Genomic DNA, 17,574 nt, shown 5'->3' on the forward strand with positions numbered 1-17,574 from the left:
AATTGTATGGTACATATTTTATAATTACCTGGATGTAAGGCTCATATTAAATTTCACAGCATTATTTTTTCCTGAGGAGCATATTCTATGCATGCTTGAGGTGTGTGATACTTGTCCACAGAATTTGTGATCCGTCCTGATCTTCTGTTGGATGAACTGATCCAGCCAAAAGCCTTTAAGATTGAATCAATCATGTTGTAGACTTTAGTCGAAGAGTAATCATAAAATTAAGCTACTAACTAGTTTCTCCTTCAGACTTTTGGATCAATCTGCCAATAATACTATACTTTTAATGACTTTGTGTAGATATCCAGCTGTCTTTTCTATGTTCTGAAAGATTCTTCTATTCCCCACATTTTCAAACTTTTTATATTAATTTTACATACTCGGTCTTAAAAACTAGTTTGAAAATTCCTTCCACAACAAAGACTTCTGACTGAGATGCTGGTAGAATACTTACATTATCATAACAGAGAATTCCCTTATGTTTTCTCCTCTTAGGAATTCCTCATGGTCTGAATAGAAATAAATGATTCTAATAATTGTATTCTTCTTAACACAGTACTGAGGACAGAAAGGAATACTGAGGATATTCTTGATTTCTCTGCTCCAAATAAAGGCCTGCCCTCTGTAGAAAAAGGCCACATGGCTGAGGTATAGCAGTGTTGCTATTTTAGCCCATGACTTGAGTCAGGAGATTAAATATTCTTCCTTTATTTAAACTACATTTAAACTTTCCTCATTTATAGGATTCAAGACAGCTTACAAGAGAAATTAATGGACAGACATTGCAGTGTTCAAATACTAGTTGCAGTATTCAAATTTCAGTATTCAAATGCTAGCAATGAACTATCATATTAAAACCAGCACTAAATACTCTAATTTATCTGTTTGAACAAATAGCAAAATGAAGTGGTTTCCCCATCAGTCTATCATTGACTAAAGGTTTGTTGAAATGAAAACAGCTTTGTCTGCTATGACCTTGGAAGTGTCCCACAATATATGACGTACTAGTCTGATTCATTTCTATTATTCAGGAGAAAGTCTGCGCAAGTGAGCAGTATTAGGAATGGTCTTACTACTGCCACCTTAAGGGCAATGAGAACTGCACCTCACCTCAGAGAAGCTTTCAGTGCCTCTAAGGTTCATGATAAGAGTCCAGCCTTGGCTACTTTCAGTAGCTAAAGAGAACACTGATAAGGTATCTCTAGTGGGTTGCAGCCCTCCACACAGTTCATCCACATCTTTCTGGATGAGCAAATACAAGAGAACTCCATCACAGCTTGTATTATAATAGTATACATAGTAAGACATAATAATAGTAATACATAATAATAGTACAGTGGTGCCTCGCTTAACGAGCACACTGTTCAACGACGAATCCGCATAGCGATGCGGATTTTGCAATTGTTTTTACGATTGCATTGCAATGTTTTAATAGGCTAAACATCGCATTACGATGATCGGTAAGCATTAGGGAAACAGCCGACCGGCGGTTCCAAAATGGCTGCCAGATCAAGAAAATGGCCGCCCGCAGCATTTTCGCGTCCTGCCCTCACTGACCGAGGCGGCGAAAATGGCAGCCGGATGAGGAATCTTCGCTTACCGGTGAGTTTTCCCCCCATAGGAACGCATAAAACGGAGTTTAATCCCTTCCTATGGGGTTTTATGTTCAGTTTAGCAATGTTTCCGGATAGCGAAGTTAATCCTGGAATGGATTAACGTCGCTATGCGGGACACCACTGTATTATGGCTGTACCTGTCTATGATTCTATAGGCTTTATATTGGTGTGGAAGTGAACAAAGATATGTACAAAACATAAAACAAATTAGTCCTGTCTTTTGATGTATTTACTCTCTGTTCCCCAGGCCTACATGTAGAAATCTGTGTATCACTCAAAAGGATGTATGTAGTATAAGACGACTGGGCGTATAAGATGACCCCCCCCCAAACATTTCTACTCAAAATATAGAGTTTGTTATATACTCGCCGTATAAAACTACCCCCTCTTCCGCACACCTTCCACACACCAAATAAAAGGTGCTATTCATTGTTACCATTGTACGGCTGCAGTGTGACTGCAGCGCCTCCGGCCTGCCCCTGCATCTCCCTGTGACCGGCACTAGTGCACAAGTGTGCATGTGTGAGCTCTGCGTAGACAAGGGGTGGGCCGGAGTGCCACTGCTTCCCGCCAAGCAGAATGGGCCAGTCACATCGAAAAGGCTGGCACCCCTGTCTTGCTGCTGATGCTCGCCGTGGCCGTGCTGGATACCGCGCAATACTGGACGGTATGTAGAATGAGGTGGGCAGGCATCGGGAGGCTACTATGAGCACTGGGCGAGCATCGGAAGGCCACTATGGGCAGCTATGTCTATCCCAACTGAAGTGCACCCGGCATATAAAATGACCCCCCCCGGAGGCATATTTTTCAGGGCAAAAAAGTAGTCTTATATGCCAGCAAATACAGTATGTGGTTTTCCTCCATCAGCAGGGAATTAGATTAGTTTACTTTGGTGTACCTTCCATCTCTTACAATTCAATGATTCTGTGACATCTGAAGTTAATATTTAAAACACAGAATTATAAAGAATACAACAAATCTAGAATGTTTTATATATCACAAGGCTCAATATTAGCAGTCCTAACTACTGATAATTGTCTAGCTCAGTGAGTTAGGTATCTCACTGTGGAATCAGAGGTTGAGAGTTCAATTATTTACTGTGTATCCCATAAGAGTCAGCTTGTGCAATCATGGGCAACCTGTACAGTCCTACGGCATCTCTAGAAGAAGGGAATGGCAAACCACGTATGAGTAGTCTTTACCTAGAAAACCTGAAAAGGGTAATCTAAGTCAGAATTAGCTTGACAGCATACAATGAAAAGTACCTAAGTCTTACAGTATTGCTAAAGGAATGCTTCAACTTGACCCATTTCTGTTTGTTCCTCAGAGGACATCAATAGAAGGAAGGAAGGAAGGAAGGAAGGAAGGAAGGAAGGAAGGAAGGAAGGAAGGAAGGAAGGAAGGAAGGAAGGAAGGAAGGAAGGAAGGAAGGAAGGAAGGAAGGAAGGAAGGAAGGAAGGAAGGAAGGAAGGAAGGGGGAAAGAGCAAGGAGTAAAAAGAACCAGAAGTATCATAGTTCTGATTTCTTACTACTTCTCTGCATTATATTAACATATGAGGAGACTGCTCTAACTCTGCCCTAACTCTGTCATTTTGTCACTATCATATTCGTGGGCATGAATAGTCTGAAGCAGAAATCCTCTGCTATCCATGCACACTATTGATATGAGTTGAAACACTGATTTTCCTGGATTCTAACCCTCATGGGTAGCCCACACAGATAGCAAAGGCTCAGAATCATTACTCTTTGTATCAAGAACAGTGACAAAAGTAATAAAAGGTTAAACACTTCTTAGTTGTCAGTATAATGCTTGGGTATAACGAATGAATTCTGCTTACGATACTTCCACTAATTCTATTTTAAACCAGAAATAGCCAACCTTCAATGTTAGAACTAGATGTGACCTTCAACTATTTATTTATTTATTTATTTATTTATTTATCTATCTATCTATCTATCTATCTATCTATCTATCTATCTATCTATCTATCTATCTATCTATCTATCTATCTATCTATCTATCTATCTATCTATCTATCTATCTATCTATCTATCTATCTATCTATCTATCTATCTACAGTGGGGTCTCGACTTACAAACTTAATCCGTATTGGAAGGCAGTTTGTAAGTCAAAAAGTTTGTAAGTCGAATCAGCATTTCCCATAGGAATGCACTGAAAACCAATTAATCTGTTCCGGCTGTTTTTGGTTCTTAGGTTGAGGGGCATTTCCCATAGGAACTAAGGCAAAGCCGGTTAATCCGTTCCTACCACTAGGGGCAGAATTTCTTTCTTTTTTTCCTTTTAATCTAAGATGACTTAGGTTTTTAAAAAAGGAAAGAAATGAGGGAGAGAAGGAGGGAACATACACCTTTTCAACAGAACACCCTGAAAAGCACATTTTCAGCCAAGACAAGTACCTTCTGGAAAAAACCAAGCACCTTTCAGACAACAGATCACCTTGAAAAGCACCTTTTAAATCAAGACAAGCCAATACAAGCACCTTTTGGGGAAGGGGGGGCAGCAAAGGAGGGAGGGAACACCTTTTAAAAATCCAAAAATCAAAAATTAAAAAAGCGCCAAAAAATAAAAATACAGTCCGTACCGCACTGTACCAGGCAATACCAGCAGTACCAGGCAGTACCAGGCAGTCTGAAGACTGTCTCCAAATCCACTCTCAAAACGCTGGGAAGATCGAGGAAGTAGATAAGCACCCTCTTCACTGGCCAACGGTCAACTGAAAGTTCTAACTTCATGCTTTCCCCACCTCAAACACGTTTTTTTTGGTTTGTAACTCGAATCTAAGTGTGCAAGTCGAGTCAATATTTTTCTATCAGAGTGGTTTGTAAGTCGAAATGTTTGCAACTCGAGCCGTTTGTAAGTCGAGGGTTGACTGTATCTATCTATCTATCTATCTATCTATCTATCTATCTATCTATCTATCTATCTATCTATCTATCTATCTATCTATCTATCTATCTATCTATCTATCTATCTATTTATTTATTTATTTATTTATTTATTTATTTAATATCACACTGTATTTGTGCAGTATTCTTCCCTTTCTATATGAGTGGAGAAGAGAGAAAGAATGAGAAAACAAGATAGTATAGAGATAAAAGGGGCATTCACATTCACATTTGGCTGTGACCCTCCCCAAAATTGGTACCAGCAGCTCATAACCCACAAGGGACCACTACGCAGAAAATCTGCCCAACGACCAAAATAAATAAATAAATAAATCTATCAATCTAGCTTTAATTCTACCTGATCAACTGATAAACTTATTGGTGTCATAGGAAAACAGTAGAAGAGTGATTTGTCATTAATTAAAAACTTTATAATAAAAAGAAATTCCTAAATCTCTTGTTACTTAGATCTCTAATGGTTTTCCCAGGCGTTAACTACAATTGGGACTTTAGGACTAAGTCGTTTGAAAAGAACAATTGCCATCCAAATGTGTGTGTGCATTTTTAAAAGAGAATATACACGACCATTTGACCATAAAATCTTCACAAAGAGAGAATGTGGGGCTTGTTTCAAAATTGCCTTCAAGAATATAGAAACCCACCAGTTTGAGAAATTTCCAGAGTAGCAGCTGCATTAATTTGTTGCATAAAAAGTGGGCTAAAAACCATGGATGTTTATGCCAAATAAAATTGGATAGTCTTTAAGATACTGCAGGATTCCTTGTGTTATAATAATCTGAGAACGGCAGAGCTGGAAAGGACTCTATGGATCATCAAGTCCAGCCACTGTCAGGGAGACACAGTGGGGAATCAAACTCCTAACCTCTGGACCTGCAGTCAGAGACCTAAATCACTGAGCTATCCAGCAACTTTCTTCCAGAAAATATCCACCAAACTTCAACATCTTATATTAAAAAGAGGGACTAACCATGCAATAAAATGTATATCTATCTATATGCAGAAATCCACTAATTTCAAAATGCCTTATTCTCAGGTAAGTGACTATAATATAAAATGCACTATGAAATGCATGTTCCAGCTAATGTTAAGAATGCTCTTTATTTCTGCTGAAATTGGTTGGACATAGCTGGTTAAATAAACACTTGGTCATTGTTACTGAAAAGAGGAGCTCAACGTTCAAAATGCTGAATGTAGATGCAATACATCTGGCATATCCTTATTGCAAAATTGAACTTATATCTAATGTATTGCGTCCGATTCAAACATCTTAATTTAATGAGTTAGTTTGTTATAGCAATGCTGTCTGTCTTTTTCTGCCTTCTTTTTCATAAGTGTTTTTTCTAAGGGGAAGTAAAAAGAATATGTGTTACAAGACAAGGATATGTGATACTTAAGAATATGAGGATACCTAGTGTAGTGCTATAGATAAAATGATTGACTAAGGAGACCCCAGTCTGCAATGGAAACACACTGGGTGTGGAATCAATGGATGAAACCACTCTTTAATTATCAAATTTACCTTGGGAAAAGATTATATCTGGTAGGGTTGGTGTAAGTTGGTTCTGATTTGGTGGACATAGCACACAAGAACACGAGAAGAACCTTATTACTGTAGATCAGGATTAACTGCATAATCATGGATTTTTTGTTATGAATGTTTGTGTAAAATAAAGATCCATTCCATGAAATGAAATTCAGTCTCTACAGTCAGTATGCCACTAATTCATCAAATTTGAAAGTGTTGTTAGCCATCAGTCATACTTGGCTGGAAGGTGCAATCTCATGTTCTTCACAATCCCTCTCAAACGCTCTTATCTTCTATCCACAGCATAATATCAGCTTTACCTTGAGAATTTGCAGTGTAGTGAGAATTGGAGCTTCACAACTTCATCACATCTTTACTGTGAACTGTGGAATACATCGCCCGTAAAATACAAGCAAGTCTTTCTATATGAATATATTGAACTAAAAGACTAATATGAGTGAAGAATGCATTAACAGGGAAGTGCTATAGCTGTCTGGAGCACCCAAACATTTCCAAAGCCCTGCTAGGCTTTTAACTTGAATCAATTTTCCTCCAAATGTATGCCTCAAGTTATATTTGTGTGCATAACTAACAGGATTTTGACCATTATAATGTATGTATTGCATTTTTTAAAAATAATTTGTAATCCATTTATTTAAGTTTAATCCACTGTATTTGCTGATTCTCGTGAATTTATTTGAATGATACAAACATATATAAATTACCGTATTTTCTGTGTATAAAACTATACTTTTGTCTAAAATCTTTAGACTAAAAAGGTCGTCTTATACACGGAAGTAAGATGAGGAGAGAACAAAAACAGGTGGAGGGGAAAGCAGGGATCAAAGTGACCCTGCAGCGCTTTGATCCCTTCTCCCCTACACTTGCTAAGACTCACTTAGATTTTTTAATTTTGGATTAGAAAAGTGGGGGTGTCTTATACATGGGGACGTCTTATACACGGAAAATATGGTAGTTTAATTTACTGTCAGAAGGATCTTACTGAAAGACAGCCTTAATATTCTATGTTATTTCTTTAATGTATCTATTCATAGAATTGACATTCAATATCTGTTAGAAACAAGGAAGGCCAAGATTAACATGTGGAATCAAACACTCCAGTTCGAATTTATAATTTTGGGATTTCCTGAACTTGCACAAGATCAGTTCTCATTGTTTGCATTATTCTGCACCATCTACCTTCTAACTCTGCTGGAAAATATCCTTCTTATTTTGACAATTTCATTGAACAGACACCTTCACAAACCAATGTACTTCTTCCTGGGAAATCTTTCCATTTTAGAAATTATCTATGTGTCCATGATAATGCCTCAGTTGTTCTCCAATCTGTTGTTCAGCAAAAGAACAATAACTTTGGGTGGTTGCGTCACTCAGCTGTGTTTTATCATATCCCTGGCTTCCTCTGAATTTTTCCTCTTAACAGCAATGGCCTATGATAGGTATTTAGCCATTTGTCATCCTCTACATTATACATTACGTATGAATCACAGAGTCTGCATGGTTTTAAGCATTGGTTCTTGGCTAGGCGGCTTCCTATTTACCTTTCCATCTGTGATTATGATCTCCAACTTGCAGTTTTGCAGCAAAAATACCATTAGGCACTTCTTCTGTGACATCTCACCCTTGCTGACATTGTCATGCACTGATACCTCATCCATTGAGTTGCTAGATTTTGTGGCAGCATTAGTGGTTCTCATGCCTTCCCTGCTGGTGACTGTAATATCTTATGTATGCATCTTTCGTACAGTTGCAAGGATCCCCTCTAGAAAAGGTAAACACAAAGCTTTCTCCACCTGTGTCTCTCATCTGGTAGTCGTCTGTATGTTCTATGCCTCCACTATATTCATGTATGCCCGGCCCAAAGCCATTCAAAGTTTTGAGTTCAACAAACTGGTGTCCATCCTCTACACAGTGGTAACTCCGTTTCTGAACCCAATTATTTACAGCCTTAGGAACAGAGAGGTAAGAGAGACCTGGAGCAAGGCATTGTATAGGTCCACCATTTTCTTAGCACGTTCTCAAGGAGAAAGATTAAAGCTATGGCAACACTGAAATGTGCATAGGAAAGAAAGAAAGAAAGAAAGAAAGAAAGAAAGAAAGAAAGAAAGAAAGAAAGAAAGAAAGAAAGAAAGAAAGACAACTATTATTTCTTCCATTTAAGAAGAATGATTAGATTATTGTAATTATTATTACAACATATTATTATATAGTGGTTAGATTGTTTCTGGTTTAGATTATATAACCACTGGTTTAGAAATAAATACCTCAGAAACTGTGTCAATAGTTCAGATTTACAAGGTTTCCAATATATTTGCTATTATAATGGTCTGCTTTGGCTAATATTTATTTTATTTATATAATCTTTTTCTGCTAGATGTTCATCTCTTAACTTTTAATTTCAGAATTTAAGTTTACTATTCTATATAAGATTTTTTGATTGCACTAGTATAGTAATTTCAGGGAGTCCTGCTGGCCTTATCTGTTTCATAGGGATGTCTGTCTGGTTTTCTGTACGTTGTTTATGGTAAATTCATGCTTTACTAATAAATTCTGGGGGAGAAAGGGTTCTCAAAAATGTGTGTTGCAAATCTGTTGCATATTGTAGTATGAAATACTACTATTACAAAAAAACTAAAACAACTTGACATCAGTATTTTGTACCAGCAAAAGAAGGACTCACCAAAGCAGAAGATTGACAGCTGAAGTCAAATCTTTCTCAGAAAATTCCAGTCACTGACCCCCTAAGCAGGGCTCAGTTTGGCCTCAACAGACTCTATACCAGGGGTCTCAAACTCAATTTATCTGGGGGCCGCTGGAGGCAGAGTCTGGGTGAGGCTGGGCCGCATCAGATTTTCCGCCAAGCGGAGCAAGAGCCTGAAGAAGCTGCCCAGGAGTTTCCTTAGCCCGGCTGGGGATCCAAGGAGGAGGAGGAGGAGGGGTGCGCGAGCCCTCCTCACTGGCCACGACCCCCTCCAGCTCCTTCTTCACTACCACCACCAGCAGCAGCAGGATGAAGAAGCGGAGAAAGGAGAGAGTACCAGCGACCGTCTAGCGGGGGGGGGGGAGGAAGGCACGACATAATTTTTTTAAAAAACCTCACAGAATCGCCTTGCCAAAGGAGGAAAGCCCTCATTGTACCTGTGATATTAAACAGAATGGGGTGGGCCCCCCACAGGTGTGTGTGTGTGTGTGTGCACACACACACAGAGGTCCAGCAACCTTCCTCTGAGTGCCCCACTCAAAAAAAAGGCACACTCAGGCAGGCTGCAGTTCTGGATGGAGGGTGCAAGAGGCACTGTCTTGGGAGAGAGCCGCTGAGCAAGGCAAGACTTTTTTGACTCTTGACAGCAGAGGACACGTGGGCGCTTCGGGGGGGGCAGGCAAGGCAGGGGCCGCAAACTATCATCTGGCGGTCCGCAAATGGCCCCCGGGCCGCATGTTTGAGACCCCTGCTCTATACACACCTCACCAACCTGAGTAGCCATTTTGCATGTAGGCAAGTGAAAGGAAGGGTGATACGTCACTTATTAGACAGGCTATACTAAAAAAGGAATTACGTCCTGTTTCTCTTTGGTAATCTTCATTAGAATACAATGTGCGTGTGAATGTGGGATGGATGACTGACAGTCTTGTGTGGGCTTTAATTGGATAAGTCAAAGTAGCACTATGAATTATTTTCCTCAACTCTCTCTCTCTCTCTCTCTCTCTCTCTCTCTCTCTTCCCCAATGCCTGGTTTTGGCTTTTATTTGCAGAACCTGCGTGGAACCTGATTTGCACTTTGTTTTGGGCTAAGCACTCTTGAGCATACCAAACCATTGACTGGGGAGACACTTAGGGGATATGCTGCGTAGCCTCAAGACATATGTTTTCCTCTCTTCCTCCTTACTTGTCTGTACAGATTCAGACACTCCCTGCAAGAACACCACAAAAGAAACTTCTTCCAGAATGTACTTGCCTTCTGTATGGGGCAGCCTCTCCTGTCCTACTGATGCCAAGAGACAGCCCTTTTTTTCTTGCTGTTGTTACTGATATACCTTGTAGAGTTGATGGCTGCTGAACGCTACCAATGACCAAAATGATAAGCACTCTAATTTGGGCTACACTGCAAATGGTCACCTTCGGAGTAGTCAGGTTGAGGGTGTTAAAGGGACATCTTGCACACCTCCAATATACTTTTCCCTGAGCACATCTTGGAGGGGGAAAGAAGGAAGCTGCTGGGAGTTTTGCCTACACATAAAAGTTCTGCTATATTTCCAAAGCTGATGGTGCTGCCTGAAAGCCCCTGTCTGAAGTCACAAGCCTCTTTTTTCCATGTATATTTTTCTCTGCAAATAAAATACATTTTAAAAAAACCTTCACAAGCCTGAAAACAAATTGTTTCAGATTACTTAAGGGCAAGACAGGAAGCTTTTAATTTAATTTAATTTAATGATAACAGCATTTATGCATGTGTGCTTATTTATAGATATATAAAACCTTTATTAGCATAAGTAAAAATCAGACATAGTCAACAGTGGTTTCTTAGGTAACTACATATATTCGCATAAAAGGGCAGAAAAGTGTTAGACATCCTTAAAGGGACAATGATTCGTCTCCTAACAATAGTATCAGGGAAGTATGCCACTCTTTCTGCAATGTCAGTCATCTCAGCCATCAGCATATAGCAAACTTTATCCAGATCTGACCTCCCTTCCAGGTTTAATAAAATTTGGGCTATTAACCTTGATTGGCCAATCGAGTGAAGCAGGCAGTGCAAAAACGTATGAACAAGGGTTTCCAGCACCCCGTATTCATATGGACAGTGCCTTTCAGAATAGGGAATTGCATTAAATCTGCCATATAATATAGCAGTAGGCATGACATTGCATCTGGCCAAAGAAAAGGCCCTATGTTTTGGGGGGCATTTGAGCAAGGAAAGGTAGGCATCAGGTTTACTCATTTTAGGAGGAATATGGAAAAACAATGGTGAACAGAATTTATTGGCTGCACTACAAAGGTCCTGGAATTCAGTATCCAAAATTCTTCTTTTAATAATTTGGAAAGCTAGCTCTTGACTTAGAGTTCCAGCGTAGTCGCTATCTATTCCAGTTGATTCCAATTTTTTCAAGAAGACCCTTGGCCCAAAAGATGGGACAGAGTCCCGCAGAAGTTGGTATAATGAACTGTCCATGTTTGAATTGTAATAGATACTTACCGGTAACCAAAATTTGAATGATCTCAACCAAGCTACAGTCTGTATTAAAGATATTCCGGACTCCAGACAGAGTACTGAGTAGGGCACGCATCTCGGTAGTCCTAACGCTTTGCGTTCAACCGATTGATCCAAAGCACTTGCCCAAATTGGAAAACCATACAGGGCTTGTAGAATAATTTTGGACTTGAAAACTTGTAATGCTGCTGGGACAAACCGATTTCCTGAATCATAGTAAAAATGCAGAATAGATTGAGTAGTGATCCTTGCTGTGTTTATAGCCATTTTTTGATGGCGGACCCAAGAGTATTTATAATGAAAAATAACACCTAAGTATTTATACTGTTTAACCTGTTCTATGCAATTTCCATTTAGTCTTTTATCAATGTCCATATTTTCCAATTTGTCCCATAATAGTTGTCTATCTACTGAATCAAAAGCTCCCTTTAAATCAAGGAAGGCCACATAAAGTTTGGCTTTAGCATATTTTAATGTTTTTTTAAAATAAGGTGTGAGAGTATCAAACAGTTGTCGATTGTGGAGTTGCCTTTCCTAAAACCAGCTTGCTTAGGGCCAAGAATAGATTGATCATCAATTCAAGAGGTGAGTTTGTTTATGGGTTGATGACAGCCCACACAGCTACTACAGTAGGATTCCAGTCACTGGTTGAAATCTAGCAATATAATTTATGCCATGTAAGGCTGATGATGTCAGCAGCCATGGTGGTTGGTTTGTTTGTTTGTTTGTAGGAAATTAAAGATTTCTGATTCTCCCCTGGACATCTGAGGCATCCCTTTCATTATTGGAAAGTTGTTGATGATTGTGGAATAGGGAAAGAGTATTTAATTTTCAAAAACAAAAACAAAACCCTCTGCACTGGGGAGGACTGACTGTCAATGGGGAAAATGCACACATTAAAAAGGCATTCAGAAAAATGGCCACTTTTTTAAAAAAGTGAGGAAATGCACAAATTGTACAGCTATATAAGTAGAAATTCAGGCATATTTCACCTCTTTTGTCTGCCTTTGGGTCAAATGTGAAGTATTACTGTGACATTATGAGGAAAGGTTCAAAGAACTGGGCACGTTTAGCCTTCAGAAAAGAAGACTGAGGGCTGATATGATAGCAGTTTTCAAATATCCGGAAAGCTGTCACACAGAGGAGGGGCAGGATCTGTTCTTGATCATCCCAGAGTGCAGGACATGCAACAATGGGCTCTAGTTAAAGGAAGCCAGATTTCAGTTGAATATCAGGAAAAACTTCCTAACTGTTAGAGCAATGCGACAGTGGAACCAGTTACCTCGGGAACTGGTGAGTGCTCCAACACTGGAGGCATTCAAGAAAAACCTAGATATTCACCAGGCAGACATGCTTTGATTGTATTCCTGCATTGAACAGGGGGTTGGACTTGATGGCCTTGTAGGCCCTTTCCAACCTCACTTTTCTATGATTCTATGATTATACCTAACACATACCATAGGATAATATAGTCCAGTGGTTTAGGTATCTGACTCCCAGCCAAAGGTTGAGAGTTTGATCCTACGCTGTGCCTCCTTGACAGGGGTTGGACTCAATAATCCAGAGGATCTTTTCCATCTCTGCAGTACTAAAATAAGACCAAGATAAGGTTTTGTTCTGTTGCTAGGAAGATCCTAGTATAATAGCGACCTTGCTTCTCTCATGTCTTAACCTCTGCTTCCACCTAGTGTTCATGTCATCAACATGCATTTATACAATTAGCATTCATTCCTAACTTGCAAAGTCTATGAGCTGCACCTGATGTTTTAGGACTGCAGTGGATACACTACTTGATCTTATTTTGAATGTCAGGGATTCAGCTGAAATTATTCCTAAACAGAAATATTTTCATACCACACCCCAGTTTTGTAGGCCCCTTCCAGCTTCACTTTTCTATGATTCTATGACTGTGGCCTAGAATAGGAAAGTGAAACTCAGTTGGCCACAAATACTGCTGGGCAGTCATTTTTTTTCCCACCCATCTGATCTGGAAAACAGGCACACACTGGGGCTGAGGGGAGAAGAATTCAAAAAGATGTCAAAATAAAAAGAGAGAGAAGGCTTTAAAAAAACATAGAGTACAAAATGAGGGTGGATAAATAGGTTTGGTCCTGTTTCTAATGATATTGTGATCTGCCCCTTCATGCAAGGTGGGTCATTTTCCACAAAATATTGGACTGAGATCTGATGCTGTCCAAAAGGGGGAAAAAATTCAATGTACACTCACTCTACATCTTGAAAATTAAAGCAATGCAAATAGCAATCTCCCTCAGTTCTTTCTAACATGTTTTCCTCACAAAATGGCCACTGATGTCAGGAATTTCCCTCCCAACTGCTCCATGACTGGCATTTCTTGGAGAAGCTGTGCTTTTTGTTTGTGCTTCAGTAGTCACTTTCCTCCTGCTTTGGGCCTCCTGTTTCTTCTATAACATAATTATACTTGTTTTCACACTTAGTATTCTTTATTCCCTAAAGCAGTGGTTCTTAACCTTTGTTACTAGGATGCCTTTGAACTGCAACTCCCAGAAACCCCACTCAGGACAGCTGTGGTGAAGGCTTCTGGGAGTTGCAGTCCAAAACTCCTGAGTAACCCAAGGTTAAGAACCAGTGCCCTAAAGCAGTGGTCCCCAACCTTTTCTGAGCTGCAGAACAGTTAGGTGGGGTCTGTGCACTGGGGGCACCCCCTGCGCTCACAGGTGGGCAGTGCACTCACTCGTGCATGTGTGGATGGGCAGGGCATGCTCATGGCATGCTCACGGGTGGGTGGAGCACACTCACGGGTGAGCAGGGCATGCTCGTGTGGATGGACAGAGCATTCATGCATGCGGGTGGGTGGGCCATGCATGAAGTGTGGGGGGGAGTGCATGTGGGGGTGGGTGGGTGGGGAACTGTCTCCACTGCCCAGTCCTGCCAAGGCCATAGCCCGGTACCAGGCCACAGACCCCTGCCCCAAAGCCCTGAAGAAACATTTTGTACTCCAGAAAGCCCCAATGCCCTCCTACCCCAGAATAAAGAGGTGAGACATCGGTGATGGGGTAAACTAGGGACACACTTTATTGATCTATATCAATTTAATTCTTGCCTTCAGATCCAGGGGCCTGTGGTAGTGTGGGATCAGGTTTGGGGCTGGTCTCACCAGAACCCTCCCCAACCTTATATATGTGAGTCCCACACTCCGTTGTCACATACTCCTTAAGACAGCATGATCCTGGCTGGTAAAAGATCGAGCACTCTCATGCTTGTAAGCCCCCATCTTTGGTGGCCTGCAGCTTGGGGAGGGCCCCAGTACATCCTCCCCTCCGGCACTGTAACCTCATGATCTGCAGCGCCACAAGGTTGCACATACTATCACCTCCATGGGCACTCAACAATCCTAGTTTTTTTCCGCACTACTTGCTGTGTGAATAGCAGAAACCACAAGAACCAACAGAGAGGAAACTCATACCAGTATGGGAAAGGTGAAACATCTCACAGCCTATTAGCCAAATCCAGTAGCGGGTCAAAAATTCCTATCTGGTCCCCAAATGAGTGACCAATCAGACTCACACTGGCTAGAAAGGTGGGTATCTGGGAAGAAATCCTTGAAAAGAGGCCAGACACGTGGGCAGCATCTTTAAGTAGACGCTCTTGAAGCCTCCCCATCTGGGTAACCAGAAACAATTATTGTGTCTTGTGTTATCCTGGGGGGGGGGGGAGGCAAAGAACCCCTGCCTCTGTAACACTGCACACGCTGGTGGACCCAACATTAATGTGCTGCTTCACACTTCTACACTTTGCTTCAGATCATTTTGGAAATAGACAAATATCTGCCCCCCCTTTCTTTTTTATTATTTCTAATAACTTCTGAATCTAAATCATATTGTGAATGTGAACAGGTTCAATCTCTATGAAGCTGTTTCAAATATGGCAAAATCTGGATCCAATCCAATATGATCTCAACTTGAGCAGGCCCATTAAATCAATGGGACTTTACTGGTGTCATGGTTTAGGTTATTGAAGATAAAATGTAATTTCTAAATGGGATTTGTAGTCATGGAATGGTGTAGAATTCATCTTAGTCTGTGTCATTTTACTAGAAGCATTGAGAAGCTGTTTTCCTTTACAGTTAGCTAGGAATGTTATCATGTAGATAGCTTGGCCAAGGCCGAAGAGGAAGAGCCGAGCCATAACATCAGAGAAAGAATGTCAACAACACCTGCGATCCCATGAGAAAAGGAGGTGGAAAGAGATGAGCAGTCCTTCGTCCTGATTGGCTTACGTCAGTGGAGAGTGAAGAAGGGGGTGTCTCCAGCGTGTGAAGAAAATGACAGGATGTTGCAGGGAGAGAGACTCTCTTTTTTAACTCATTTTTGGATTAATGGATTTTACCATGGATTTATGATTTTTGAATGGACTTTGGAGTTCCCAATGCTAAGATGTAGTTTATAGTAGAAGAATAGAAAGGGGGGCCTAGCCTTACCTGCCTTTCTAGCTAGTAGAATTTTCTTATTTAAATTTTTGTAGCTGGAATTTGCTAGATTTCTAACTACTTTAGATATGGAAATGTTATTGAATGCTATGCTTTGCAACAAACTGAATTTATCTAAATTTTTATTTTTCTAATAAAACAATAATGCTTAAAACTAATGCTTGGTCCCTTGAACAGGTAACCTGCTACCATACTTATTTTGTTTTTCTTTAAGGCCACAAATTAAGCTACTTTGAGTCCAGTATTTACCTGAGTTTTGGGAGTTCTGGATGACTCTAAGACTCATGGTTTTAACTTGGTTTCTCGGTGATTTTTAAGTGGGAATAGACTTGGTAGAAGGGTGCCAATTAGACAGCCTGGTTGAGACAAGGACTCATCTCAACTTAAATAGGGGTCAACTGGACTTGGAACCTCTCTATTCCAGCTTTCTCTTAGGAGAGCTGATTTGCTTACAACTGGAACCATTGTTTGTGTAGCAGTATTTTTCAGTGTTCCATTGATTCAATGGGACCACTCCAGCTGGGAGCAAATATTAGATTTAATCCAATGTACTTTGAACTCACAGGCCAATTTTCATTTTCACACCTGAACAGAGGTTATGGAAATTAAATTGATTCCTGTCAGAAGACTTGAGGAAGACTGGAGATACTGAATTTCTTAGCAGACCATCCTAAAATCACCACTGGCTTGGAAAAGGTAAAGTCTTAATATTCCTAGTATTATTCCTTATATCAATTGAGTAAGTATCACAGAGGTGTTTCTGAAGAACCAAAGATTGTGAAGACAGCATCTTCTTTGAGTCCAGGGCCTGATCACACTTGGCAAAACAGCCTCAGTTATATTGATATGACCATTTTTCTAGATCATTTCATTTATTCCTGAGCACAAAATGCAGGGCCAACATCAACTGATTTTCCTGACCAGTGGCTTATTTCTGGTTTATTTTTTCCTCACCAGGAGGGTTGTTTTAAATTGTACCAAAATTATCAATTCATTACTTTCCAGTTTAGCATGTGTGGATGCTCATATCTATTTACAGTGGTGCCCCGCATGACAATGATAATCTGTTCCATAGAAATCGCTGTTTAGCGAAAACATCGTCTTGCAAAAATCGTTTCCCCATTGGAATGCATTGAAACCCGTTTAATGCATTCCAATGGGGAAAAATTATCGTCGTTTTGCGAAGATCACCCATAGGGAAGCCATTTTGCAAAGCACCGATCAGCTGTTAAAATGGCTGCCCTGTGAAGAATCGGTCCTGAAAACACCCGTTTTGTGAAGCATATCTGTGGTATTAGAATAAATAGCTATGAAAGGCAATAAAGAACAATCACATGTTGAAGAACATATTCTGAGGAAGGCACTATGTTTAGTGTGGCAAAAATTCCAATCACAAACTTACAAGAAAATTCCAATATGGATAGCTCCTATAGAGGCATTTACATTGAAAGTGTTGAACCAGAAGGGAGCGTTACTTATATAAAGAACTACTAACTAAAGAACAGAATATAAAAGATAAATAAGAGCTAGAGGAACTAGGACTGGCTACAGACTGGTGGTTAATATTGAAATTAGAATCAAGATTTTAAAAAGATAAAATTGTGGGTTTTTTGAGGGGAAAGTTCAGGTGGATGAATTGTGGATAGATACTAACGAGGAAATAATTTTTAAAATGTACACATTCTTATTGGAGTATGACTTGGAGGATGAGAGGAGGGTGAAGGAGATGATGGTAAAATGTGCAAGTAATTTGGATATAATATTAATATTGATGAATAGACAAAGATGTGGAAAGAGTG

General features: G+C 40.1%; 1 protein-coding gene across 1 annotated transcript; it reads left to right on the forward strand.

Moving 5' to 3' along the window:
* Positions 1-5,152: 5,152 nt before the first annotated feature.
* LOC110091547 (olfactory receptor 6B1-like) lies at positions 5,153-8,230 on the forward strand. The gene has a single exon (XM_078378063.1). The coding sequence runs from the start codon at positions 7,178-7,180 to the stop codon at positions 8,147-8,149; it is 972 nt and encodes a 323-aa protein (XP_078234189.1). The 5' UTR covers positions 5,153-7,177; the 3' UTR covers positions 8,150-8,230.
* Positions 8,231-17,574: the final 9,344 nt, after the last annotated feature.

The sequence above is a fragment of the Pogona vitticeps genome, chromosome 6 (assembly GCF_051106095.1).
Source record: "Pogona vitticeps strain Pit_001003342236 chromosome 6, PviZW2.1, whole genome shotgun sequence".
NCBI classification, from domain to species: Eukaryota; Metazoa; Chordata; class Lepidosauria; order Squamata; family Agamidae; genus Pogona; species Pogona vitticeps.